This window comes from Rhinopithecus bieti, unplaced genomic scaffold (genome assembly GCF_001698545.2).
Source record: "Rhinopithecus bieti isolate Rb0 unplaced genomic scaffold, ASM169854v2 scaffold_70846, whole genome shotgun sequence".
NCBI lineage: Eukaryota > Metazoa > Chordata > Mammalia > Primates > Cercopithecidae > Rhinopithecus > Rhinopithecus bieti.
The window spans coordinates 53,292-81,216 of NW_016826194.1; the positions used below are offsets into that span (position 1 = coordinate 53,292).

The following is a 27,925-nucleotide window of genomic DNA, read 5'->3' on the forward strand; positions in this document are numbered from 1 at the left end:
TATTTTATGCATTTTTAAGTATTAAACTTTGAAAGAAAATACATTTCTAGATTAATAAAATAGCGCAATCAAAACTTTTATTAATTTTCTCATTAAACTGAAATGATAAACCAAATGAATGAGAAAAATGGCAGTAAAAGATTTAGCATGAAATATTATTTCTCAGGTAATGTCAAGAATATTATGGAAATATATACTTGCTTATAACTGAATCAAAGAAAATGAATTTACCTTTGAAAAGCAGAGGTACTGATTGCCTTCAAGCTTCGGGTTATAGGACCTTAGGCTGGGAGCTGATGGCCCCACATGGCTGATCTTCTGGTTTTGTAATGAGAGAAAATGGAAGAATCTCTCTGGAAGGAAAACTTAGGTCATTTATCTCTCAAGCTATATCTATTCCATAATGTATATGGAACACTTTAATAGTTCTGCCTATCTTTCTTTGCCAGAGTAGAAAACAGGTTCAAAATAAAATAGTCTGAATTATCATAAAGCCAAAAATAAGAATGGAATATTTAAAATTATAATTCACTTAACCAGTGAAAACTGAACACATTAATCTTATTTAGTCAGGGACCTGCCATCATCTTTTGCATATTGTATTTAGCCAACAACCAAATTTTAATTTTTAATTAGGCGACATTAAAATATAATTAGCAGCAAATAACAGAATGACAAAGGTACAGAAATTCATAAAGGTCAAAGGAAGCAGCATTTTTAGCCATAGCAAGAAATGTTCTAACATGAATATTGGGAATTATGGTGAGAGCTTCACCTTCCCCACATTCACCTCCAAGGCAAATTTTCTAGAAGTAACATTTCTATTTGACAAGAGTATAATGATGATAATACAGAAATAGCTGTCAAAACCAGAGAGTGTACATTCTTCCGAGTCAAGAGACTCTCAAACCTCAATAAACCTTTATCCCATGTATAAAGGAACATAGCAAATTCCAACTTAGCACAGACGTAACAAAATTAATTAATCGATCAGAGACTGATACAATTTTGAATATGCACTTTCCAGAATGAAGCAGAGGACAACAGAGACCATCTGCAGCTGTCAAACCTGTGGAAGTGAAACAATGGATTACAAAATTCACGCAGTGTATGAATTATCAACGAAAAACAAACACTTGGTCAAAAAAAGTTGGTCAGTGGCCCAACACGTAGATATTCTTAAGTATATATTTATATATATAATGATAAAAATTAGCTTGCATGAGGGTCGCAGTACATCTACTTTGAAGTTATAGCACATATACTATAAGCAATTTACAGAATTTGTCAGGTTTGCATATACAGGAATTGCAAAATGAATTAAAATACATTGAAATATAGAACACTCAAAATGTAGTTCTATAAACCTCCTAGGATTGACGGAGATTGGCCATAACCAGCACTTGCCACCATTGAACAAGAACTGTAATCAAGAAAAGAAGAAAATCCAAGAAAAAAGGGGAAAATAAAAAAAAAAATTCTCTCTTGTGTTACTCCTTATTTAAAGTAATGTCCTCCTTGTTGACTTGCAGTGTTGATAGTTTTGTTCCTGCCCTAAAAAGGGGGTTTTGTTTGATGATAGCTTCTGTTCTGTAGCCTTTCGATCTCTGTTTGCTTCCTGAAGATACTGGATCCTTTAGTAGGAAATCAGTGATATCCATAGTAAATATTCCCTATCCTGATGACATTCAGGCCAACCCTCGAGCAGTCAGTGAGATGATTTTAGTCGCCGAAAGAAAAGGGAAAAAAATAGATCTTGCTATTAAAAAACGTTCTATCGCTTCACACTAATTCTCTTAAAATAAAAGATCAGTGTTTTGCCAAAGAAAATATGATCAACAAAGCATGTGATAGCCTCTTCATTTATGCTTCCGGAAGCAGGCGCTCCTTGTGTAGTGAATTAGAGTACAGTGGGTGCAGGGTGGTGCTTGGAGTTTAGGGTCAACTTTGCTGTCCGCTCCGTAGATTTTACAGGCGATTTGCTCTTTGCTTTAAGAAGAGAAAGTGATATTGGAAAAAAGTCAGCACTTTAGATTAAAGCAAAGCACCCTTCACAAAGCCACAAACAAGAAGCAGGACAGAAAGTCCATGGCTTGTAGCTATCCTCGCACCTGCGGAAGAAGTTATAAGATATTCGCTCATCTTGAAGATTTCCAACGCTCCTTATTAGGCTGTTTTAAACACATACATATATATATTTAATTAGCTCGCCAGCTTGGCTCTGGTGCTCATGAATGTCTTGGCATGCACTGCAAACAACAACACATACAAAGGATTTCAGTCCCAGGAAGTTGGTGTTGTTTGTTTTGTCTGTTTTCAAACAATGCCATCCCATGGCTGGGAACACTGAGAGGGGCAAATCCAGATACTTTTCCCTCAAGTAATTCCTTGAGGATCATTCCCTAAAGTCATCTGGTTCTTCCTATAATGGTACCTTAAAACACATCCCTTTTTTTTCCTACTGCGTGAGCATAAATCCACAGGGCATATGACACAACCTGAGAACAGCAGGTTCCTCAACGAGGGGGGAACTTGTTCTAGGGTGGGTGCATTTGGGCATTTACTTTTAGAGTGAGTTTTTTTTTTTTTTTTTTCCTCGAAATCTTGGAGAAAGTTAGTGCTATCAAGAATTGGAAACTCCCGAAAGAGCTCCAAGATTATCTCAGGGAAGAAATTGTAGTTTTGCATTTTTTTCTTCATATATTTTATTCAATAAGCTTCTAGCTACAAATGACATATTGAATACCTTTATTAGTAAAGAACAAAAATGTGATGAGGATCAAAGCATTACCTTCTTTCATCTTTAACTGGACAAAGATTAAATGTGTGTGAAGGGGGTAAGCGTGGGGAAATGCAATCTTTTGAATACTTCATCTAAATCATGTTTGTGTCCACATTAGCAATGATAAAATTGTGGCAGAACCCCTTTTCTCTAAAAGTCACTGTATGTAGAATAAATATTTGGGGCTTCCAAAGTAGCCATTTAGTAAACTCACATTACTATATTTCTGCTAGGTTACTTTAGTGTTGTCATTGATTTGCCTTACTGGTAGGAGGGCTATGTATTTACCAGTATACAGTATCTGCTCACAGAAACCTAGTGACTGGAGGAAGACTCAGAGGTTAGTAGTGGGGCTCTGCAGAATGGTCCTGTATTCAAGTTAGGTGACAAGTTTCAAAAAATGCAACTGTGATAGCTCAGTTCACATGCAGTTCTAAGTACAGAGATTTTACAAGGAAAATGTACGCAATCTATGTAGAACCAATAACATCAGAGCTTTCCAAAATTAAACACGTATTCTCATTATCTTTTGAAGAGAAACTCTTTGACAGGGATTCATTTAATGAAAAAAAGAAAGAAAAATAAATTATTAAATGCTTCCCCAAATAGGTAATGGTCCTTGATTTCACACAAAGTATGTCTGGTATTGAATACAAGTTTTAAAATGATGAAAACAAATATAACTTGGTAAAATAATTCACTATTTAAAATGTATTTTGTGAAATAACGGTTTTCTTTTCAACATGGGCGTTGCAGATTGGCTCGAATTTGTTGAAACTGCACCATAACTTATGTCATCCCTTTTCTTAATTAATCAACCCTTCATAGGACATGCCTGATCCCATTAGCCCAGTGAGATATTATGGAAACAACTGCTTCATTTTGACCCACCATTTCCTATCATACTATATCCAGCATGTGCAAGTTAAAGCGTAATTTACATGAGTATTATAACTAAAAAGAAACCCAGTGATGTAGTGTAAAGAATATTTTGAGTCTACTAAAATTTTGAACTTCCATCAGACATGTAATAAACTATTGAAGCATGGTACTTTTGTTTTCAGATTGTAATCATTCAGCCACTCTAGGTGCATACCATATTTTTAATTAAATGCAATTCATTTTCACTAGGAAAATTACAAAGATTTTTTCCTATATAGTGAATTCTAAAGCAAATGTGTATTGTCATCAAATCACTGACTGTGTTTCTTTCCTTTCTGTTTTTTATGTCTTGAATGAAAAGATATGTACTTCTTTATCTTTGTATGCGCAAAGACTTTTAGAAGTGACATCTGAGAATATAAAATGCTATAATTTGTCCTGTGTAATTTTAACAAATAATCATCATAGTCATTTTCATTCAGATTTATGCTAATTACATAATGCCATTACTTCTTATCAAACATGCTATGGTTTATTGTATGGAAATATTAACTTTTATGTAACAAGTAAACTTTGGCCACTCTGTGCTCATTTTACAGATAGAAATGCTTTACTTTTGTGAAATACTCAGAGCCAGGGTTGCCGTCAGGACCCCTGAGTTCTGATTTCCTCTGCTGCCACTCACTTTTGAGATCTTAAATGAGATACTATTTCCCCATGTTTCCTAAAGTGAGCATAATAACTGTGTAGAATTGTCTTATTCTCATCATATTAGTATGCCAGGTATTGTGTTGTGATAGGATTGCCTGTTTTGTTTTATTTGATTTCTTTTGTTCTCTGCTGAGGCCAAGCAGGATAATCTGTTATCCCCTTAATACAGTCACACGTTTAAGCAACTATTGCCCTCAGATAATTGCCTGTCCATTTGTCTGTTCCTAGTAGCTAGTTGTAATCTCTCCCTCCTCTGAACTTCAGCAGTATTTTCTTTTGCTAGGTTCTTTACCAGGCCTACACTGTGTGTAATTAATCATATTTGTCTTACCTCACTGATTATGCTATTAGCTCATTAAAAGCAAGGAGTAAAATTTTTTGCAATTTTAAAAATTACTTATGTGTAAAGCAAGGCCTTGAGAGTTTTCAAACTTTACCCACAACATAAAATGCTCTGTGAAGAAGAAAGGAAGATGCTATTATCTAAATTATGTGAAGAAAATTTACAGGCAGTAGGCTTAGATGAAGATAGGCCTAATAGGACCTAGAGGTTTCTCTTGGACACAGACTGCCATTTCATAATGTCCTTCGACATCTGTTTAATCATGATGCTTTTCATTTGCTTTGTTTCTATGCTTAAAGATTTTCATAGTGCTCTCGCAAGTGTAATTCCCCCATCTTTGTAAGGCGGAGGAGGTGTTTTCTTCATTTTGTAAACGGAAGAGTCTGAGAAGTCTTAGAAGTCTAACTAAGCAGGGCAGAAACTTGGCTTCCATTTCTCATCCTTTTCTCTTCCTCATGCAAGAGTGGTGTGGGCCTTGCCTCTCCTGAGATGCAGCAGGCAAGCATTTCTCAAGAGAGTGTGACAAACGAAAGCCCGACCGAGGAGAAACATGGAAAAAACCTTCCAGGTATTAACTTCACTATGGTTATGATTTCAGAGAATAACAGAAATTCCATATATTTCATTACCAAAAGAAAGTAAAATTAAAAACAATCAGAGCATAGTAGTTGAGACCTTGGCAGCCTCAGCAGTCCGGCGGAAACGGTGTGGGGCTGCTCCCCTCAAGTGGACTGCCTGTTGCCAGCCAGAGAGGGCCACTGCCTGGAGAGGTCAGGGTCTGCTTCTGCGTCACTGCCTGAGTGCCACCAGCTCCTGTTCTCATGCCTCTTGCCCTTCCATGCCCCCTCATATGTCCGCCAGGTAGAAGTGCGTGGCTGCCTTTCAGCACCTTCCTTTTCAGTTTAGACCTCCGTCTGTGCTACCATTTTTTCCCTGCGTCTGCAGTCACCAGGCTGGGAGACAGTGGGCAGGCTGAACGGTGCTGCATCTCTCCACGTGCCCACATCTTACCCTCCAAAACGGCTGAAACTATTGAGGACCTGCTAGGTGCCAGGCAACATGCAGTAGGCACTGTGCCTCCATCATATTGGTTAATCCTCACAACAACCCTGTGTGACAAATATGCAGATCAGGAATATGTAACCCAGCAATGTGAAATAACTCATCCTAGCAGGGAGCGATGCAAAGACACAGAAATGAAGAAACAGCAGTGTGGTCCATCAGCACAGAGCAGAAATCTACCGCTTTCTGAAACCCCCTGGGGCAAGCAACCTTGCTCCAATACCCCGCATTTGTTAAATTGAGATGCGCAGCTGTCATTTGAATGTATACTCATCTTTTCAGAGGAAATGCACCGCATATAACATAGTTTGCATATAACATACTTCATACTTGATATAAAACTTAACTTTTCCCCAACTCTGAACTGATAAATATTGAATATGAAAACATTACCAGCCTCTTGGTTTTTCTATGCATTAATAAAACGTAAAGCTTGTTTGTTCTTCGCAATGTACCAAATTTCTTATGATATAACAATATTTTGAACTTTTCACAGCGTAGACTTTTACAGCTTACAAAGGTTCCTCTGAATTTATTTAAATATTCATTTAATACCTGGCTCCACTATTATTCTAGCATTCCTTCTTCTTTTCAGAAACCTCTTTTCCAAGCTTTTTATTCAAATTTGGTAGTCTGGGCCCAGGAAAGGTTACATTGATGGATCAAAGTACTATCATTAATTAGTGGCAGGTGGGGGATGAGAACCAGACTTCTGGGCTCCAAGAAAGATCCCGGAAGGGGATGTGGGTATTTAATTCAAAGTGCTGAGTGAAGAAAATGAAATAAACAACTTATTCCATGTACATTTGACCAGTTCTCCAAATATCCACTTTCTCTTGGCTTTGAATATTTTCTGATGGATTAATTTCCTATGTAAATACAAGTTTAATTGGCTTAGATATGGGGTACCATAAGTATTTTCAGGGCATTGTTCTGCAGTTAGGCCTGATTCCTGATCGGCTTTTCTTTTCTTTCTCTTCTTGTTTGGGTATCTAATGGAATCCAAAGGAGCAAGGAAAAAGAAAGAAAACATTTTCTACTCCCACCCGCCACCCCACTGTGACTGCGTGGTCTGGACTCCAGAATCCTTGTTTTGTAAAAGTGAATATGAGTGAGGGTCATAACAACAAACTTAAAAATAGAAATCCTCCAACAGTAAAAGTAGCAACAGTCAAATACTTTTCTGTCTGTGAAGAAGTCCAGCTTATGAGGAACTGAGTGTCCATTACAGCTCTTCGAGTACACAGGCCCCTTCAACATATTTCTCATTTATTACAGGTGCCAGCTTCAGAAATGAAAATCGCTGTGTGAGAAAAACTGAGCTAGCTTCTAATGCAATTTTTATTCAGGTTTGAACATACTAAATCACTGTTTAAGGGGAAAGGTCAAACAATAGAATGATTTTATCCCATAATTTTTTGAGAAGAATATCTTTTTATTAGAATGCTTATGCGTCCGGTGCCAATTTCTTCCAGAAATCTGTTTTTTAAAAGAAATGTGCTTCACTTTGACCTAATACGTAAATTGCCTATTTAATGTGCTCCAGCATGCTAGTAGCAGCTGTTTAAATTTCCTTTCTTGCTTTCCTTTAGTCAGCAAATTTACAGCTCTGTTCTAGTTATGAGGGCTCTTACTGTAGCTGAGGGAGAGTGCAGTTGCCCATGAATGCAGGTCTACAGGATAGGGTGCATGGGTGCCACTCCATTCACCAAAGACCGTTCTCTTCTGTTGCTTAGAATCCTCCTCTGCAGCTGGCAGGCCTTTCTACCTCCTGCAGCAACTGAAGAGTGGATGTGTGCAAGCAATGCTGCCTTCTTCCTGCTGGGGACACGGCACATCTGAAAACAGTACATTTTCATGGTAGCACACCCATACAAGCAATAACTGATTTTGTGCAGATGGGATGATGGTTATGATAGAAGCTGCCAATAATTTTGAACACTTATGATTTCTTTACCTCTGGCTATGATCCCAGGAGTTAACCATAATCATTTTACTGATAGGGAACTGAAGCCGAAGGAGATTATGTAACTTACTGGAGTTTATTCAACTAGTAGGTGGTACAGGTGAGACTCAAATCCGGATTTTGTTTGACTATAGAGCTAAGATGGTACAAATATTTGCATCATAATTTCATATGGCAATTCCTCACATCTGAAAACTTTATACTTTTCCAATTCTGCCTATTAAAAATATATAGAGATATGAATGGCTTTGGCAAAATGTAAAGGAGAACAATATAAATTGGTGGAAAAACAAACAGAAACCTTTCCAAGAATGAAATTCTAATACTGCATATATTTAATAACTGCTTTAATGCATAAATAAGAACGATTTATAATTAGCGCTCTATTTACTGGTATATAGACAAATGTTGCTAAAATGCTTGAAACTATTTAGTCACAGAGTTTAAAAATGCTTCCTGCCTGTCTGCTTTCATTATTCATTAGCATTCTCTTTATTAATCATGTATAGGTAGCTATTAATCCAGGATTTATTTGAAAAATCACAAATTTCATATTAGGAATTCCACATGTGGTTTTGTTGCCCTGATCATGAATGGTGCTAAATTTGACTAAGGATTTCAGAAAGTATATTCAAGATGGGGAATGCAATAGAGACAAATGGCATCCATGTGCACTGGCATCCTTTCAGCGATTGTGCACCCAGAGCCCTTCCCTGGCTCAGTGAGGACAGCTTGCCCTGAATTAGGAAGCCAACAGAAGTGCATCACAGCTAGTATTGTTGACTACTAACTGAAAAGGTCAGAGAAAAGAATAACTCGTGAGTTGAGGAAACAGGGATCAGTTTGGCTGAATATCTGAGAAATCGCTCATCAGTTGGTGAAATAAAGAATACCTCTCCTTATCCACGTCCTCTTTGAATGTTGCTATAGACCTCCACCGCCAATATTGTCAGAGAAAAATCTCTCATCAAAGCAGGAAAACATTTCATATTTTAAAGAAATGGCAACTGAGGAACTCAGAGTGAAAAAAATAGAAGAAAAAGAAAGAAGGAAAGAAACATAGCTGCAAATATGTGATTTTGTTTCCCATATATCTTCTTAGATAAATTGAAAAATAAAGACATAGCCATGATTTATAAATATAAAAACTAAAGACCAGGAGCGGTAGCTCACCCTTGTAATCCCAGCACTTTGTGAGGCCGAGGCAGGCAGATCATGAGGTCTAGAGATCAAGAACATCCTGTCCAACATGGTGAAACCCCGTCTCTACTAAAAATACAAAAATTAGCTGGGCACATGCCTGTAGTCCCAGCTACTTGGGAGGCTGACACAAGAGAATTGTTTGAACCCGGGAGGTGGAGGTTGCAGTGAGCTGAGATCACGCCACTGCACTCCAGCCTGGGTGACAGAGTGAGACTCTGTCTCAAAAACAAAAAAACAAACCAAAAAAACTAAAAAACGAATTTTTATGGTTCATTAATGTCTGACTTTGAGGAAGGAATTATTGGAGGACCTAATGTCAATAGGACCTAAAAAAGCATAAATTATATGGCTTCAGAAAACATACCTGTTTTAACACAAGGAAAATGTCTTAAGATTTTACCCATATTTTTTCGAAGTTTGAGCCAGTGGCTTTACCCTTTTCCTTAATCTAGCTATTTCAAGTTTTCTTAATTAGAATGCTTTATTAATTGCCTTCATTAGTAGAAGTTATCTTCTTAGCTATCAGCATTAAGTAATTAGAAATATTTGAAGCAAGATTTTAAAAATTCACATCTCATTTGTCAAGATATACAAATAAAAGGACAGAAGTAAGCCATTGCCTGGGATTTGTTCATCAAACTTCCCAGACATAATTTGTCATTAAATATCATTTTAAATAAATTAATATTATCATCATGAATATGTAATGAAGGATAGTCCAAGGGATGTTTTTTAATCTTTTCTGATCACTGCTACATAGGCAGTCTTGAGTTGTTTTCTTAAACATTCACCAAATTACATTAAACTTCAAGTATATTCTTAGCAGTGGTATTATCCTCAGAAGTGTTTTGCACTATACATAAACCAAAACGTAATTTTCTATCCCTAAACATTTAACTCTAAGTACATGCTAAACATAATGCTAGATGCTGCAATAACACCTAAAATTCAAGACACAATTCCTATCTTCACAACCTTTATAATATTTTCAGATAGTTTGAAATAGAGTGGGGTATTAAATTCTAAAGTTTTTTTTTCTATTTAGTGGTTGTGATTCTATTGCTCAATCCCTAAATGTTGGATTTTTCAACTTAACTATTTACAATGCTAGAAGTTAGAAAATTGCCTTCATAGCATATGAATTTGTTTAATCAGAAAAACTAAAGGTAAAAGATTATATGCATGGCTGAAGAACAGGCTCCTCAGGGTGTGTCTGTAACAGAAGCATCAAAATGAAGCAAGAAAAACACTGATCTCATAACAGAGCCCTTCACTGCACAGTGCTTGATACCTTTACATTTTAACATTTGAAGTATTTCACTGCATTATTTAACTTCATTAAAATGTTTCTCTTTGAAGATAATAATAAAATTGCTAGACTTAATTTCATCTTTAAAATTTTCTCTACAGCTTCATATTTGTCAGCTTCAGGGACTAAGAAACCACAACTCCTAGATTTTACTATTTGCTTTAATTCAAGCACTGTTTAACCTATATCAGGTATGTTTTATACCTATAGGATTCTGAATTCATGCAAAAATGCTCTCTCAGAGTCTGTTTTGAAGCAGTTGCATTAAGTAAAACATAATACTCATTTATAAATCTTCCTGTGTCCAATTTCCCTTGATACTCCCAATGACAATGCATTGCTCCTCACTTTGATCTTCCTTGGAATTGGGGGCTGTGTGAATCATCTCATTGACAGGAAAAACGATTGCATGATATTTTATTTACTTGTATGTGTTTGATTTATTTAATCAATATGAATTCATCAAGATCACACCTATTTGCTTAGAAAAACAAGACTAACTTGATGGTCAGATTCTCCACCCAGATTCCAGGAAATAAGATATAATAAAATACAAAGTTCCTAATTTCAATGTGTTTTCTGAGTAGACCATTTTCACAACAGTACTTTAGGTACATATATGTACATGTCTAGATATTTTTAAGATTTTTGTCATGAACTCTATAATTATACACCATTATTTTACTTTGCTTCACTTTGTTGAAATATTTTATGTGTTTGCTAATTTATTTTCTCTCTCATGAGACAACTGTTTACCATTTTTTAATTGGAAAAAATTTAAATTTTCTTTTTCTACTTATAACAAAGTAATATGTTATCATTGTACAATGTTATAAACAAGCAAAACAATAAAAAATTAAAAATAATAACATATTGACTGCTGTACATTTTCTTTTTTCTTTTATTTTTCTGTGCACATGGCTCAGACTGATTTAAAGCTTTGTACGCTACATTTTTTCACTTTAAAGTTTTGTATCCTATATTTTTTCACGTGATGTTATGTACTGAGTCCTTTCTAATGTCTCTAAACATTCTTTGAGAATATGATTCTCGAAACTGCTTAATGTTCAATGTATGCTTTAACACATTCAGTAGGTAACTTGCCTTTTGGTCATCTGTGTATTTTCAGGTGTATGAAAAACTCCGTGATAAGCATTGCACTTCATGACTCACTATGATATCCTTGGAATTTCCTCCTGGAAGTATAATTTCAGGGACATATGGGCTGCATAATCTAAAGCCTCGTGACGACTCTTCCCTGACAAATTTTCCCTCACAAGGGAAGTACTGATTCACTATGCCAATGGCAATGTAGCAGAATGTCTGATTCACTGTAACCTTTATGATGCTTGTTGATTTAGAAAACTTTTGCCAAGATTATATCTGTCAATTTTTTTTAATGACGAAGGGTTTTGACTGGGACTGCATCAAATCTATAAATACTTCTGAAAAACCTGAGATGCTTGCAATTCTGAGATGGGCCATCCAAAAACAAAGCATTGTAACTCATTTATTCAAACCTAAACTCTCTCAATGAAGTGTTTTAGTGGTCATCATATTCATACTACTGATTTGTAGCCATACTTTTTCAAAAAATGATTATATATTTTATATCTTTTACTTGTTGCTACTATTGAGGATTCAATATTATTCCTAAAATTATTTTCTACTTTGGTGTTGGAGTTATGTAGAAGGTTGACCTAAGTTTATACTTTTATCTTAATTTTATTCATATTATATGATCACTTTTAATATCTCTAAGTGACTAAGAGTGGGTTATAAAATCATAGCATCTGTAAATATTGACATTTATTATTTTCCTAAGTATGACACAAATATTTCCTTGTTTGATGCTTTACTTTTTAGTTACATATTATTTAGTTAAATAAAATTTAAAGTTATAGCTAAATATTTTCACTTGCAAATTATTTTGTAACTTTTAACCTCCAAAGTCACAAGTATCTTATTTTATGTTAATCTTCCTATATTTGATTTTTATTTTCTGCTTACCTTTTTAACTGGTGTTCATTTGGATATATATTGTAAACTGTGATTATATGTCTCCTTTTGGCATTATTAATTAAATAAATTCTTCATTAATTGTTACATTTTAAAATTCATTAGATATTATTTTGTATAATTTCCGAGCTTTCCAAGTTTGTTTTTATTTGCTTTAATCTCTATTCATATTTCTGTTTCTTTATTGTCCTCTTAAATAATAGTTATTTTGTAGCATATTTTCCTATCTGGTAGGTAAAGAGATAGAGAACTAGGGCATTGCTGAGCTCACTCACGTGCTAGGTTTACTCTGCTAGATTTTTAAAATTCAATATTTCATTTAATGCTAAAAATGATCCTTGGCAGATAAGTATTACCATATCAGTTTTATACATAAGATTTTGAGGTTCAGAGAGATTTTGTGAGCAGCTCACCCAAAGTAACATGCTGGCAGATAGCAAATCTAGGAATCAAATCTATATCTACCTGGTACCATAAACTATGAAATTTTTATTATTAATTTATATTCCTATTTCATTTTGTCTCTTTTAAGTCTTTAAATAATACTCTAACTTGTTTATGTTTTCAGATGTATTACTAATTACTTTGTGATTTTAAAAACTCAGAAAACCTTTTTTGAAAGCTTGAATTTAATTAAGATGAGCACCAGTTTGTATAATTATGGCTTTAGAATACTTGTTATTTTTTCAGGTTGCAGTTTAAATTCTTAAAAATACTTTGGAATTTTATCATGTTTTATAATAAAGATCTAGTTACAACCTTGGGCAAGACAGCTGGTGGCTAATATGTTGTGTTTCTTTAGAGGAAAATTTATCATCAATTAATGGCATTGTGACAGAAGAAAAAAAAGAAAGCTCTGAAATTATAAACCACAAAACATAAGCCAGAAATGGAGATCTAGTCTTCCTTCCTTAACCCATCACTTCCACACACTCAGGAAGGAAAATATTTGCCTAGAAGAACCAGGTGGTGAAAACCATTAACTCTAATAATTTCATTGCTGATAATGGTACATAAGCATATGCAATAATAGTCATATTTTTACAGCAACTAGCCACCGTTTATTCAGGGATTATTAAATGCCAATCTTCATATGTACATTGGCAAATTCTGTTTCATGTCTCCTTAACTACAGAGGAACTAGTAGTCACAAGCAAGCCTTCTTGTGGCCAGTTATGAATGGAAAAGCCCATCCAACCTACAGCTAGGCCTTGATATTCTAGGCCCAAATAGTTCTGAACTTCAATGAGTAAAATTAAATATGGTTTGCAGGAGAATTTAACCAGTATAGAATCTTAATCTACATAATTCTGGTTCAAATACAGCCCTAGCAGATTCTTTGGCCTGTATTATCCAAATCATTCCCTCATATCTATTTTTCGTCTTATTCATAGACACTTGATTTACATAGTTGCCATTTATATGATAGAATTACAATGATCAAATTAATTTAACCTGTGTAAGCAGCCAAGTTGGATCATTTAAACAAAAATCAGCAGTAAGGGCTGAATTATATGACTGACTCTACCTCAAAGCAGTGCATCATTTACTCACATATTAAATGAGACAAGCAATCTTCCTGCAAAGACCCTCAGCCCCTCATCTCCCTCCTCCCAATGGCTTTGACATCCCGTGTTAAGATGAATCCTGCTGAATGTGGCCACTCTGGGCTCCTTAACAGTCAGGTTCATATCACGGTGAACACACAATAATTGTATTTCGGAGTTCAGAGAATCAGCATTCCTGCTGAACTACTACAGACTCCACACATGAAGACACAAGTACCACCTTCACTGCAGCCAGTTTCCTTACAAATATCAGCTGTTGATCACAGGAGTGAACAGATTCACAAAAGTCCACCCCAACACTGGAAATAATAAGAGCAACAGAGCAGAGCCTCTAAAAAAAGAATTTTGTAGCATGACACAGATAGATATACAGATATATATCTCATAGTAAATGATAAGAAGAAATATTTTTTACTCTGAAAAACTTCAAAAAGCCAATGATTCTTTTAACTTTTGGAACATAGCATGCTTATTTCTGGTTCTACAATGATGCTGGTTCAGTAGGCACTGGGTGGAGTCCTGGAATATGAATTTTTAATAAGGTCCCTGACAAGTCTGGCATAGGTAGGCTGCACAACTCACTTTCAGAAACACTGTTTGGGAGTCTTGATCAGTTCTGGAGTAGTGGCAAAATTATCTAATTTCGAAAACATAATTATACAAAAAAAAAAAAAAAAAAAAAAAGAACATCAGCCCCACTTGTTCAGGGCACATAGAGGAACTGCAAAAGCAAGTCACGATGTTTGTAGCCAAGAAGTTATAGTTAGGGTGATCAACTGTCCCGGTTTGCTTAAAACTAAGAGGTTTTCCAGAATGTGTGACTTTCAGCACTAAAGGTTCAACAATACAAGGCACAGTGAGGGCTTCAAAGTAAGTATAAACAAATTGCTGAGAACTTGATGAGTAACCAATTCTGACAAAGAGAAAAGGGGAAAGCTTTAATAAAGGAGTTTTCATTTTTGTAGGAACTCAGCAAATAGGGAAAGGAAACAGCATTTGCAAAGCCGTAGAGGTAACAAAATATCTGAAAACATTCCTGCAATACCAAATGGAAAGACTGAATGAGATTAGTAACCCAGAAGAAACAAGGCTGGAGTTAGACTACAAAAACTAATGTTGGCACTTTGAAAATAATAATCATTTCATACATGCTCTGTTGTGATATGTCCCTTGTATTAGAGTTAAAACAAGAAATCTTATTGGAATAGATTGGATTAGATTAGGAAAATGAAAAGAGCCTGTGTTGACAATAGACCAGTATTGGTTAGAACAGAAAAGATGCAGTTTCTCAAGGATGTTTTAGGGAGACAATTACTAGGACAATTCAGTGTGTCAACTGACAGAAGAGATGAGAACATTTTCAAGGCTTCCTCAAGACCAATGACTGTGATGAATGCTATTAAAACAGTTTGGGGTCATAGGAGGAAGAACATTTCTTTTTAGTGAGAAAGCTAAGATAAATTCAGTTTTGAATATTTGAGTTTTAGATGTCTTATCTGAGTATCTACCAAGAAACAAACCTCACTACAACCTAGTGCCTTAAAATGACGAGATCATCATCTGTCTCTGTTCTGCGTATTGTCTGTGCTTAGCTGGGCAATGCTCACTTGGGCTCCCTCATGCTGCAATGAGACAGTCACTGGAGCTGTGACTGGAGGAAGGCTGGAATGGCTGGATACCCAAGGTTGCTTCCAGGCTTGCACACCAAGGGCCATGGCTGAGCTTCACTCAGTAAGGTGGCTGCACTGCCTCCACAGTGGCTGGCCTCCAGGAGGGCTCAGCAGGTACTGCCTGCCCCTGTAAAGGATAGGTCTATAATTGGCACAGCTCACTTCTTCATACTTTATTGGGCAGAGTGGTCACAGGCCAGCCAATGCTCAGGGGAAGGAAAATAGGCTTCATTGGGTGAGATGGAGACAAGTGTGCAGACATTCTTACTCTGCCACAGTTCTTGCAGGACATATATGTAGATGCTTTGGGGACAAGAGTGAATATGAGTCTGGATCTACAGAAATGAGTCAGAAGTACAAAGGTGAATGGAACAATTTTCTAAGAAAATTTAGCAGTCAAAACCATGGAAGTGGATGAGAACATCAGGGAGTTGACAATGGGAAAAGAACTATATTTAAGAGAGGAATTTAGTGGGGGAGGCCAGTAAAGGAGAGAGGGCAATGCTAGGAGCCAGTAAATAGGGGACCAGCCAGCAAAGAGAAGAGAGGTAAGAGTGTCAGGAAAGAGTGATCAAGGGAGAAAGGTCACCTAGAGACTGGGAAGGCTGAGATGTGAGAGGGCGGGGAATTGGAAGCAGGAGACACCAGTGACTTGCATGACAGCGTTGGGAGTACAAGTGACCTGGGCAATTGACCTGGAGGAGTCAGCATGCAGCTCTGCACGCCAGGGGTTGATCCACGGCCAGGTTGGGGAGGAGGAGCAGGAAGCTGCTTCACAGTTCTGTGTGACCTTGGGAAGGTGGGGAAGGGGTCAGTAGAAAAAAATGAAGACAGAGAGAAGAAAGGAAGGACTGGTAGAGGTGGTCTGTGGAGGAGATGTTTGACTTCTGGAAGGATTGGAGACACTGGATGAGACAGGAAGAAACAAGTAGAGAATGGCTTAGTATATGGGGGTATTTGGGGGCACAGTGGAGTGGCATTGAGTCCTCTGTGCTCTGCAAAGAGGGACCTAAACCACCCCATCCTGGTCAAGATCCTGGGACTTCCACAGTCAGTTATGCTTGGTGCCACCCTCCTCTCCGAAAGGTCTTTCTTCACCATATTTGCTTGTGTGAGCTCTCCCTGTTCTCCAAGCCCCTTCATCCAGGTTGCCCTCCCTGACTCCTCCAGCAAGAAGCAAGAATTCACCTTCTCAGAACATCTATAGAACATTTCTTCTGCTTCTAACTTTATGTATTGCTTTCCTGATAACATCATATTTATTGGCATCCTCTCTTGATAAGCTTCTTGCAAATAGAGCCAAAAAAAGTGGGCAGAGGGGAATAGGTTTGATATGATCTAAGTTGGTCATGGTACACAAAACCAGAGAGTGTTCAGAACAATTGAAGACGGCAAACTTTAAAGGGATTGCAACAGCCAAGTTTTGTTTATCTGTTTGCCTAACCATTTTGCTTCAATATTTTGTTTTAACTGTTGATCACAAAGTGGAGGTAGAATTCAAATAATTTTACAAGTAAAGGATTCACAAAGATAAAAAAGAAATAATTTTAAGTGGGAGGGGAAAGTCACATGCTCAAAAACTGTTGGAAAATACCTTAAATAATAGTTAGCTTTATCTTGTGATAGGTAGGTAGACATAGACTATCTTTTCCATCTTCCTCTATTCATGTAAATCTCTGCTCTAGAAAAACTGGTTAAATTAATTGTATGAAAATTTGAAGATTTTATATAAAATTATTTTCAGCTAATATGTTTTCCTTCATAAAACAGAAATTCGACAGAAAAATAGTATCAATTAAGAGGTAAGTGCTTCAGTTTAAATAATTTAGTCAACTAAGTCAAAGATTATGATGAAAAATAAAGGGTCAAACAGGCCAGCTTTTTGTGACAGAGGTTGATATGACAGTGTCCCATATACCATAGATGAAGGATGCCTCTTTGTGTCAAACAATAAAAGATAAAAGGCTAGTACAATATAGCTATTGACTTCCAAAAGTAAGATTTTGATTTTTGTGCCTTCACCACATCTTGCCTTTCACAGAATAATGAAATAAAGATGCATGATAAATGGAATGTACAAATATTTTGTTTTCTTGCAAACTAAAATACAAACTCCTTGAGGAGAAGAAGTGTGTCTTCCATGTTTGCGTCCCTATGCTTGGTATGTGAGTTCCTGGGAGGGATGGAAAGTGAATAAATGAATGAATAAATGAAACATGGGTATTGAAATAAGCTTTATTTGAATATAATCTGAAAATTTTAAGGCAAAAATCATAAATCAGGATGTGGGTATTACAGTGAATATAATATATAAATATCCACCTCAGATACTGAATTATATATAATAATTGTGCAAGTATAGGAACTTACACATAAGTCAGTGGCTGGGCTGCCCCAGCTTCTGAAATAGAAATTAGAAAATGTCGATAGAAGTATATAAAAATATTATCCAGTATTCACTGGTTGGAAATATTGAAATTAAATATTTTGAGATATTTCAGGTTACTCTTTGATACAAGCAGATACTTTTAGTGAACAGGACTTTTAATGAATATAAACTTCATGAGTCATTTGTTTCTCTCCTTCTATCTTTAACTCTGGAAAAAGCAATTTTGTATCTAACAGCAAGGCTGGTAATGGGATGAGAAAAGAGCAGTAATTTTCATTTGAAAATTGTTAGAAGAGATCTAGAGTTTATCATTTAGCACTAATCACAGCGCTAAGAGATATTAAAATAAAATAAATAGATAGTTTTAGATTGCATTATTAAACCCCAAAAGCTAAGAAAATATTCTAGAAATAGATAAAGCATTTCACTGTACCCTTGGAATTCTTCACTTGGAATAGATAAGCTGTTTGATTTTATTCTGCCGAACAGATTGATGACATCTAACTTGGAACAGTCTATGTAGGGTAATATTAATAATTTCACTTCCATGATTGGAGTTCTTGCTAATTAGGTTGTAAACTGTCTGCTTAGTCTACTCTGTAATTTTGCCTGTAGTGTCTAACTTCTTTTCTGATAATGTGAAGAAATCTTCCTGAAATAATAGTCACAAAGTTGTAACCATCATTTGGTTACCATTATAATTTAGCATATACCTGTGTGTTTTGTGTGTATGGATACACACACATATGTTCCAGCTATATTAGTTTGTCCTTTAATTTGGGAAAGAGAAAAGATGATAAAGAAAAAAAATTAGACAAATCCACACACATTGGGCTTCACAGAGGCTAAGCCATCTATTCATCAGACTGACATAAATTGCAATGACCAAGGCATGCCAGGAGAGTTGCTCATCTACATTATAAGGCAGGGCAAACTCAGAGAACCCTAATCCAAGTGCCCTACAAATATGCAAATCACATCCATTAGGAAGTAAAGCATTAACAGAAAACCTATTTTGGCATACAGTATTTTAAAAACATTTAAAAGCATTGTTCACAAGCAAGGACTTAAAGATACAAACCTGTATGTATTTCTACATGTATATATATTTGATATATATATTAAAGTCTGTATTTGATTAGGACGATTTCTGAGATGTGTGTGTGTACGTATTCAGGATGATATGAGATGAGATCTCAGAAATCATCCTGGTGAAGTAATGTGTGTGTGTGTGTGCGTGTGTGTACGTATTCACGATGATATGAGATGAGATCTCAGAAATCATCCTGGTGAAGTAATCAGACTTTTTAATTTAATGACTGAAGAGGTCTTAAATAATACTAGCAATGTAATTTTCCATTACTGATGGTAGCATCAATACTTCTTCAGTGATAAAATATAAAGGGAAAAACCTAAAGAAGGATGAAGTCGGTATGTTTGTGCTCCCTTCATCCCATGTCATGTGTTTGAGGAAAGCGTGATGGCCGCGGGGTTGTGCAGGGTTCTGCTCATTCCACGAAGCCTTTATCCCACATCAAGGTTAAAACTTCTATGCATTTCCATTGGCTGAATGACTGCATACATTAATGCCATTCAGAACAGCTTTAACTTGCACAGCTGCCTTCAGAATCCTGTGACTAAGCTTCTAAATTGGCCTGGAAGGCACATTCACAGGAGTTGCCTTATCTTTGCACCACCTACTGTCTTCAACCCCCCTCTGTCCTTCCATTATCATCATCACAGGCAGCTGAGGTTTCTCCTTCAAAATCAAATAGTCCTGCTTGGAGGACTTGGAGAATAGTCCTGCTTAGAGCTATGGGTCGCTGAAAATGCATGATATGGCATGTCTCTCTCATTTACATTTTGATTAAGTGAAAGCCTCTTAATTTGGGTCATTATCGATACATAAATCTGTAGAGAAAATGAACATGCATTTGTAATGTAACCAACATTACATGATTTATTGTTCTTATAATGTGTAAATACAGAAAGGAAAAAAAAACCAGAGTCCAGCTCTCAGATGCCCTGGAAATGCAGCACCACTAGGGGACTCACGGGGCGCACCCACATGCTTTGAGCTCTGAGTGAATCGGTGCAGGCTCAGCAGTCACCTCTCATAATCACTTGCACTGAACTAGGTCTCCGATTTTAAAAACCATCATTCACAAATCTGTCTACTCTATACAACTGACCTTTCTGTGGAGGGTTTGTGAATGGTAAAATAAAAGGCTCAAAATGGGTTTCCATACCTGATTGTGGACTTTGTTTGGGCATTTTGGCTACCGCTTGAGGGCTGGAGGTGGAGTGCGTTCGTTGGTTGGCAGAGCCATGGATGCTGCTGGGGACAGCTGCGGAGACGTTCTTGCGGGGCTTCATATCCTGCAGCCACATGGGAGAGGCTTCGAAGGCCTGCATTCTGCGGGCATGGCTGTTGGCATTGACTTTCAGATAGGCCTGGGCCTTGTGTTCCTGAAGCTCCCCGTAGTTGGCATCAGTCACCCTGCACTCGTATAAGCCTTCATCCTTTTTCCTCACTTTGGAAATCTGAAGCTTGTGGGAGATGTCATTGCCTTGGACTTTCACTGTCTGAAAAATTGCAGGTAAAAAAAAAATAAAGTGCTGCATCAAATGATTTTGTTCCCATTTTTTTCCCCTGAGCTTGCTAACATTGGAAAGCTAAAGGGTCTTAATGGCCCCATAGCCATAGTGAAGGAACTTTTTATTTCCTTAACATCACATCCGAAGGCCTTGGTTATCCTATTCCACCAACCACTGCACTTGCAGACTCAGGGGATAATTAGTTCAATGCAGCCAGTGCCAGATTCTGTCAGCCATATGCCCCCCATTGTCCACATGCCAATAGCAGCTCTGTCATTTTTCCATCATGGGATTGGCCTTTCCCTGCTTAACTCAGTTCAATGAAGCACAAACCAATAAGGCCAACTCTATAGGTGAAACAACCTCTTTCCTTCCCTGTGGGCTATAAACTAACCCCCTCAACTCTGAGACATCAAAAAAATATTTTGTTGGTCATGGGTTTGAATGAGAATGCACTTGTATCCCCATACTGGGATGACTACTAAAGGCGCTGTTAATGAACTTGGATATTAATATTTTTTCTTCTTAAATTTTATATGCAGTCTTGCCTCTAGTCATGGGGTGGCATGACTTGGGGATACAGCTTCCTATTACCTGAAGTCTTGTTGCTCAAAGTATGTATCCCATGCCATTATAGGGACTTTATGCTACAGAGACTTGGGATGCCATCGATAAAACATTGGCTTGATTTTCAAAATTGAAATTGGCTTTCTTATTTCTTCTAATAAGTTTTATTCCAGATTAATAGAAGATCAGATATCTGGTAGATATACTAGATATAATATATGATTTTCTATTATATATCATATATTATATATATAAGCATCTTTGTCAGAACAGTTAGGTTTAATACATAATCACGTGTTCTTCATAACTGAGACAATTATAGGTTTCATAAGACATTTGGGTTTCAAGAATTTGGTTGATTTTGAAAGATACAGAAAAGAAATGAAGGAGGCTGAAAGTTATTTTTTCTGCTAATGGCCACTACACTACCCTTTCAAACAGCCATAAATTATTAGAAAAACCTGAGAAGCACTCATCTGTTTTTACATATAGAGGTATATATACAAATAATTTCCAACAATTGAACCCTATGGGTTTAAGTGTATATAAAATTACATATAAATACACTAATACTATAAAAATGGAAATGAATACTTCCACATTTATTCTGGGTTAAATCTCCTAATAAAGTTTGAGGTAGCTAGAGTCTTTATATTATTATCCCATTTTATAGTTGAGTAAACTGAGGCTTGGGGTGTTTGGGTCAGTGATTTTCAACACTGAGTGTACATTAGAATCACCTGGGGTGCTGTTAAAAATACTGTCATGTGGAGTAATACAGAAATATTAAGTCTGCACCTCTAGAGGGTGGAGCTTATATCAGTAGTTTATAACAACTCTCCTGGGAATTCAAAGTTAATAACTGTTGGTTGAGAACATATGTTCAAGGTCACACAGTGGGTAAACAGGGAACAAACTACTTTCTGCCTCAGTTTGTGTCTAAAACTCTCTTCCACTCATTAACTTTTATGCATTATTGGCATAGGTAATACCATCAACAGTTGTGTGTGTAATCATGTTTCTCATTGTATGCATCAGAGGTCAGGATGTATGAGCCTATTTTTGTTACTGGCCTTTAGATGATAGGGGGACGGGTGAAGGCTGAAGGAAGAATAGTCACCAAGCAATCTATCTAGTTATATATGTATGTGAAAAATAAAATAATTAAGAAAAAACTAGATTTCACCAATAAAGCTTTTCTAATATTGTAGGAAAACAACAGTTTCTGTGATATAAGAATAATTGAAGTATTCTAAAAAGTCAGTAATTTTATGAGTTTTAAATCAGAGTTTATGGTTGATATTTCATCTTTGTCATTTTTTCTTCCATGTTGAGATTACACATTTAGATCTCAGAATTAGATACTATGTACAATATATTTGTACATTTTTAGTTATGATGCAACTCCAATCTTCTACCACTTTATGCTATTGTAAGAGCCTTAAAATACATTTTCTTTTAAAGATTTCTAAAAACAAATAATAACGATATGTTTATGCTTAACAGATTTCTTCCTTTTGTATTACATAACTATTTCGTTTCTATTTATCAAATGAAGCAGTATTATTAATATTAACTGATGCTATATGGCTTCATTTGAGGTAGAGTAAAAAAATAAGACTTTCATTTTTTAAATTTTACACACACTTATTAAAAGTAATAAGCAATAGAGTGGAACTGTAAGTTTACATTTTCAATAGGTCAAGCTCCTATAATAATGGTTTTACATTTATATTGGCTTTTGGCATTATATTTATATGATTCTGAATAACAGCACTGGAAATACATTCCATACATTAAAGTGACATTCAAAATTTAGTTGCTTAATTTAATCACAATTTCAGTATCCTGTTGGATGCTTTATATTTTCTCCCTAAAATATTTTCCTCTGCTAGTGTTTTACTTTCTACTGAAATATAATTATTTCCATAATTTGAATAGATGTTAGCATTGTATTTACTCTTACTGTTAGGTAAGTTACAAAAAGCAATGAAAGAAAGTGTCACACAACTTCTCTGGATAGCAAACGATTCTCTAGAATGTTTAGATATTTACGTGACTAAAATATGTAATTTTCTTTAGGGACTCTAAACGTGCTTCCATTTGTATGTATCTAGTGAGGCAAGCAAGGGGCACCCGGCTGTCCTGCAGCGCTGGCAAGCTGCCTTCTCGGGGACAGGGAAGGGCTGTGCGTCCCGGGCCTGGGCCCGCGGCCCCCGGCGCGCCCACGCACTCACGCTGATCTTGGTCCCGTCGCTGTCCCGGTCTCTGTCTGGCAAGAGCTCCACCTGCGGGCAAGGAGCGAACGCTCAGTCCCGCGCCAGGCCCGCCTGACCGCCTGCCCCAACGCGAGCACAGCCTTCGCGGCTCCGGGCAGGGCCGTCAGGATGACATGTGGACAGGGGAGCGACCAGGGGCGTGGTCACCCTCGTCCAGGCCCCTACCGCACCGCCCCCACGCTGTCCCCGGCGTGCCCTACGCTGTCCCCGCGCCGTCCCCATGCTGTCCCCTGCGCCCTCCTGGCGCTGTCCCCGGAACCGTCCCGGCGCTGTCCCCGCCGCTCGGAGGCTGCGCTCCGAAGGCTGGGCCGGGAGCCGCAGGGTCTTTTTCGCTGGCTGACCCGTGCGGACGCTGGCCCGGAGGTGGCGCAGGCGCCGGGGGTGGGGCGCCGGCGTGAGTGAGGGTGAAGTGCCCCGGGACGAATTTCCGCGCCTTTGCCCCGGCTGCCATCCCGCTCGCCGTCCCGCCCCGGGGTCCTGGCCGCAGATTCTCTTGCTGGCTCGCAGGGGCTCCGGCTCTCGCTCAACTACGTCTCCCTTCTCGCCCGGACCCCCTTCCCTTCTCCCCTCCTCCCACTATTTTCCTTTTCCTCTTCTCCTCCTTTCTCCCCCTCCTTTCCCACCTCCGCACCCTCTCTCCTGCCTCTTCCCAAGTCACCCTCCCTCCCCTCCATGCTCCCCACTCCAGTAGTCCCTTCTCTCCTGCTTCCTGTCTTCTCTTCTTTCCCTTCTCCACTCTCCTCCTTCTCTCTTCTCTCTGCCCCTTCTCTACTCCCTCTCCCTTCTCTCCCTCTCTTCCTTTCCATCCCTCTCCTTTCCCTCTCCCTCCTTCTGTCCCTTCCCTCTCCCTCCCTCTTTCCCTTTCCTCTCCCGCCCTCTCTCCCTTCCCTCTCCCTCCCTCTCTCCCTTCTGTGCCCTGTCTCCCCCATCTCTCTCCGTCTCTTCCTCCCCCCTTCCACCTCTCATTCTCTCTCCTCTCCCACCCCTTCCCCCTCTCTTACCTTTCTCCCTCTCTCCCCCTTCTTTCTCCCTCTACCCCTTTCTTTCTCTTCTTTCTACCTCAATCCTCTCTCCCTTCCTTTCCCCTCCCCTTCTCTCTCTCCCTCTCCCTCCCCCGCCTCCTTTTCCCCTACCCTCTCTCCCTCTCTTCTTTCTCTCTCCCTCCCCTCTTTCCCTTCCCTCTCCCTTTTCCCCCCTTCCCGTTCTCTTTCCCTTCCCTCTCCCTTTTCCCCCTTCCCTCTCTCTCTTTCCTCTTCACTCTCTCTTCCCGTCTCCCCTTCCGTTTCCCACCCCTTCCCCCTCCCCCCTTTCTTTCTTCCTCTCCTCCTCTCCTTCTCCCCTCCCCACTCCAATTCTCCCTTCCCTCCTTCCCCTTTCCCTTCTCTCTCTCCCTCTCCTCACTCCCTCTCTCCCTCTTTTCCCCTTCCCTCTCTCCTCTTCTACCTTCTTTCTCCCTCCCTTCTCTTTCCCTTCCCTCTCTTCCCTTTTTCCCCCCTCCCTCTCTCAGTCTCTTTCTCCGTCTCTGTGCTTCTCCCGGTCTCCCCCTTTCTTCTCTCCCTCTCTCCCTCCTCCATTTTCCCCTTTCCTTCTCTCTCCCTCTCTTCCCGACACCCCACGTATCTGTTAGATTTGGAGGTGAGAGGAGCTGGCCGCTCTGGTTCTCTGGTTGTTCAGCCCGGGAACTGGGGTCCCAGATGGTGCCTTGTGCCCCGAGAAGGGAGAGGGGGTGGGGCGGGGGGTGGAGGCCGCCCACCGATTCCCTTCCCCCTCCTTCCGTCCTGGAAAGGGGCTCGCGGATGTCCCAGGAAGTGGCAGCGCGGTAGGGGCAAGGCGGGCATCTTCCTAAGAACCAGAACTTATAGGAGGAGGCGCTTACCAGTTTAACAGGAAGAAAATGGGCAGCAGGACTTCCTTCTGGGTTTTAACTTCGCGTCCCCAGGACAAATTCCCTCTCCCTCCCTGGAAGCCCTGGGGGTCACTCGCTTCCACAGAACCCCGGCGGATCCCCAGGGGTGCCCAGGCAGCACCTCGGCCCTCAGTCCCGGGCCGGACACCCTGAGGACCCAGCAAACGAAGGGGAGACGCGGGGTCGGCGGGCTCCGCTACCTGCGCGCCGGCCCCCTCGGCCCCGGGCTCCATTTCCTCCGGCCCCCGCAGGAACCACCACTGGATCTCCAGATACACCGAGGCGGAGCCGCTCTGGAAGGCGCAGGACATCTCCACATTCTGCCCCTCGGTCGCCGTCACGTTCCGCGGAAACTCGGTAAATTTTGCTGCAAAACAGAAAGGCATCCTTTTGGAATATCCACACCCCTCTTGCCAGAGTCTCTTTCCTTGAGAGCTCGCTGCATTTTTCCTGGACTTAAATAACAACAAAACCCCTCTCTTACATCCTCGGCTTCGTCTGGTTCCCCCAGCCCCCTTCCTTTGCCTCTTTCCTGTCTAACTTTTGGTATCATACCTAAATCACTATGTTGTTGATCAAATCCAGATAATGGAAAGGTTAACAAGCTTGCCAATAACTCTGTTAGCCAAGATCCCCGCAGGTAGATCCAAATACCTTTTGTCAGATTGCAATATTCCGCAAAATTTACTGAGTTAGTGAGATACAATTTAGACAATCTGTCAAGTTGATATATGAGGAGAGTCTCTTGCCTCTAAGTTTCTAAACAATCTACCACTAACTGGATGTTTCATTTAACAGAGTAGATCATGATTATCTGTCAAAATGCACATTCCTGATACAGCAAAGCAGTTATTAGCAACACCAGTGAAACATGCCTGCAGCAGTGAAACAAGTTGCACACTTTATAAACTGTGTATGTTTCCTTCTCTCCAAATTAACCTTTATTTGTTCCCATCAAGTCACTATATTTCGGACTGCCATACATCCTAGGATGTAATGATCACACATCTAGGCTGAGTTCAGATTAAATATTATTTAGAAGTCACTATGGCGATGTTTCTCAGCCTTTTCATTACCAACCTTGACACTGCTAGTTTGCATGATTCATGAAACCATGGTGAAACTCACAAAAATATAATGTTTCCTTCCCCCTAAAGGCATTTCTTGAACATGCATTGCTCTTATCTTGTTACCAACATGGTTGTTCTTATCTTATCTAAGGGGCACTTTGCAAAGAGCTGATGGTTCCCTAAAAGTAGTCTTGGAAAGATTTGTATGGCCAATGGAAATGCACAACCACAATGCACACTTACGGAGAGGAGGGCTGTGAGGACTGCAGAAATGATTTGGGGTGGATGCACTCCTCCCCCCGCTCACCTCACCCCGGTTTTAAAGAGAGACGTGGTCTCTTTTCAACATTTTATGAAATCCCAAAAATAATCTCTAGTGATATGAAACTGTATTTATACCTAAAACAGGGAAGCTATTAAGGAGACATTCTGATCGGAAAAGGACTTTTCTATTCTAGCTGGCAGAAGGAGTATGGCATTTCTGCTTGCAGAAGTGATGCAGTCTTTTGGCAGCAGAGATATGATCTGTTCATGGTGCTGAAACGACCACTGCAGCCCACGAAGTCCTGAACAATCGGGTTCAGCAGACTGCTGCTGCTTGTCATGCAAGTTGTGGCTTTTTATGGGTCCTCAGAGGAGTCTGTTCTTTGATAAACACACATACAAAAGGAGTCACAGGGACCTAGAAAAGGGAAACTCTAAGCCCAGTCTGACTACACAAGGAAGAGGGACTGGTAATGGAGAGTCCCCATATCCAGCCTTGTGTTTGTTTGTGATGATTATGTATGCATGAGTGGCTACCCTGTGCATGCACACAGATAGAAAGCACACACACACACGCGCACACACACACACCACATCGACCCTGTGTTTGTGCTCACCGAGGAGCCCACCTCATTGTCAGGCACCAGCTAGATTTTCTCTCCAGCCTGGCTTGTCTACAGTTTAATAAACTTTAAAGAAAATCGTCAAACAGAACACTATTTATACAGCCTAAGCCCACTGTTACTTGCTAGGAAGCTTATTCTATCTGCCTGTCCATTCTTTTTGAGTGTAAGAAACACACACACACACGCGAGCAAATGTATATTTGCCATTGAGCACAGACTTACCGTGAGAAGAAAGCCCTTGTTGTACATATAAAACGGAAAAGAAAACAAATCCAACATACGCCAAAAAGATCCCCATCATTCCAAAAAGGGAGGTGGGGGGGTCACATCAGTGTAGCCAACAGCCGAAAAGCCCTAAAAGAAAGGCGTGCGAGTGGATGGCAGGCTCTGTCTCAGAGCCCTGGGCGAGACACTGCAAACATCCTGCTGCTTGCTCGGCGAGGGCTGGCTGTGGGGAGAAGGGACTGCGATTCTGGAAGGTTAGAACCAGCTGGCTGGGATTCAGCGAGGCTTCCAGCGGAGCCCAGGCTGGAATCGCTGCGAAGTGTCTCGGCTGCCTGGCTGCCTGCTTCCAGCTACCTGGCAGCTCGTCCAACGTCAGCCCGCCGCTCCGGCTTGCGTGATCACTGCCCTCCCTAAACACGGAGCCGGTTTGGGAAGTGGGGAGTGGGCAAGTGGGGCGGGCTGAGGACTTCGCCGGGCTCGCGGCGC

The 27,925-nt window shown here is 39.3% G+C and overlaps 1 protein-coding gene across 2 annotated transcripts; it reads right to left on the bottom strand.

Annotated features, from left to right (window-relative positions):
- Positions 1-47: 47 nt before the first annotated feature.
- On the bottom strand, positions 48-27,925 carry VSTM2A (V-set and transmembrane domain containing 2A). Of its 2 annotated transcripts, none has more exons than XM_017863352.1 (5): positions 27,437-27,925; positions 25,455-25,621; positions 23,307-23,357; positions 20,154-20,490; positions 48-1,989 (listed from the first exon to the last, which is right to left on the bottom strand). In XM_017863352.1, exons 1-5 carry the CDS (start codon positions 27,513-27,515, stop codon positions 1,901-1,903), a joined length of 723 nt encoding a protein of 240 aa, XP_017718841.1. In that variant the 5' UTR covers positions 27,516-27,925; the 3' UTR covers positions 48-1,900. The 2 variants fall into 2 exon arrangements, with proteins under 2 accessions (XP_017718841.1, XP_017718842.1); XM_017863353.1 differs by having other exon boundaries at positions 48-2,111.

What these genes read in the sequence shown, in the direction of transcription:
- VSTM2A (XM_017863352.1), bottom strand. Translation starts at nt 27,515, where the DNA reads ATGATGGGGATCTTTTTGGCGTATGTTGGATTTGTTTTCTTTTCCGTT. An exon ending in ACAAGGGCTTTCTTCTCACG is followed by an intron (nt 25,622 to 27,436) that starts GTAAGTCTGTGC and finishes TCTGTTTTGCAG; the next exon opens with CAAAATTTACCGAGTTTCCG. An exon ending in GCGACGGGACCAAGATCAGC is followed by an intron (nt 20,491 to 23,306) that starts GTGAGTGCGTGG and finishes GCAATTTTTCAG; the next exon opens with ACAGTGAAAGTCCAAGGCAA.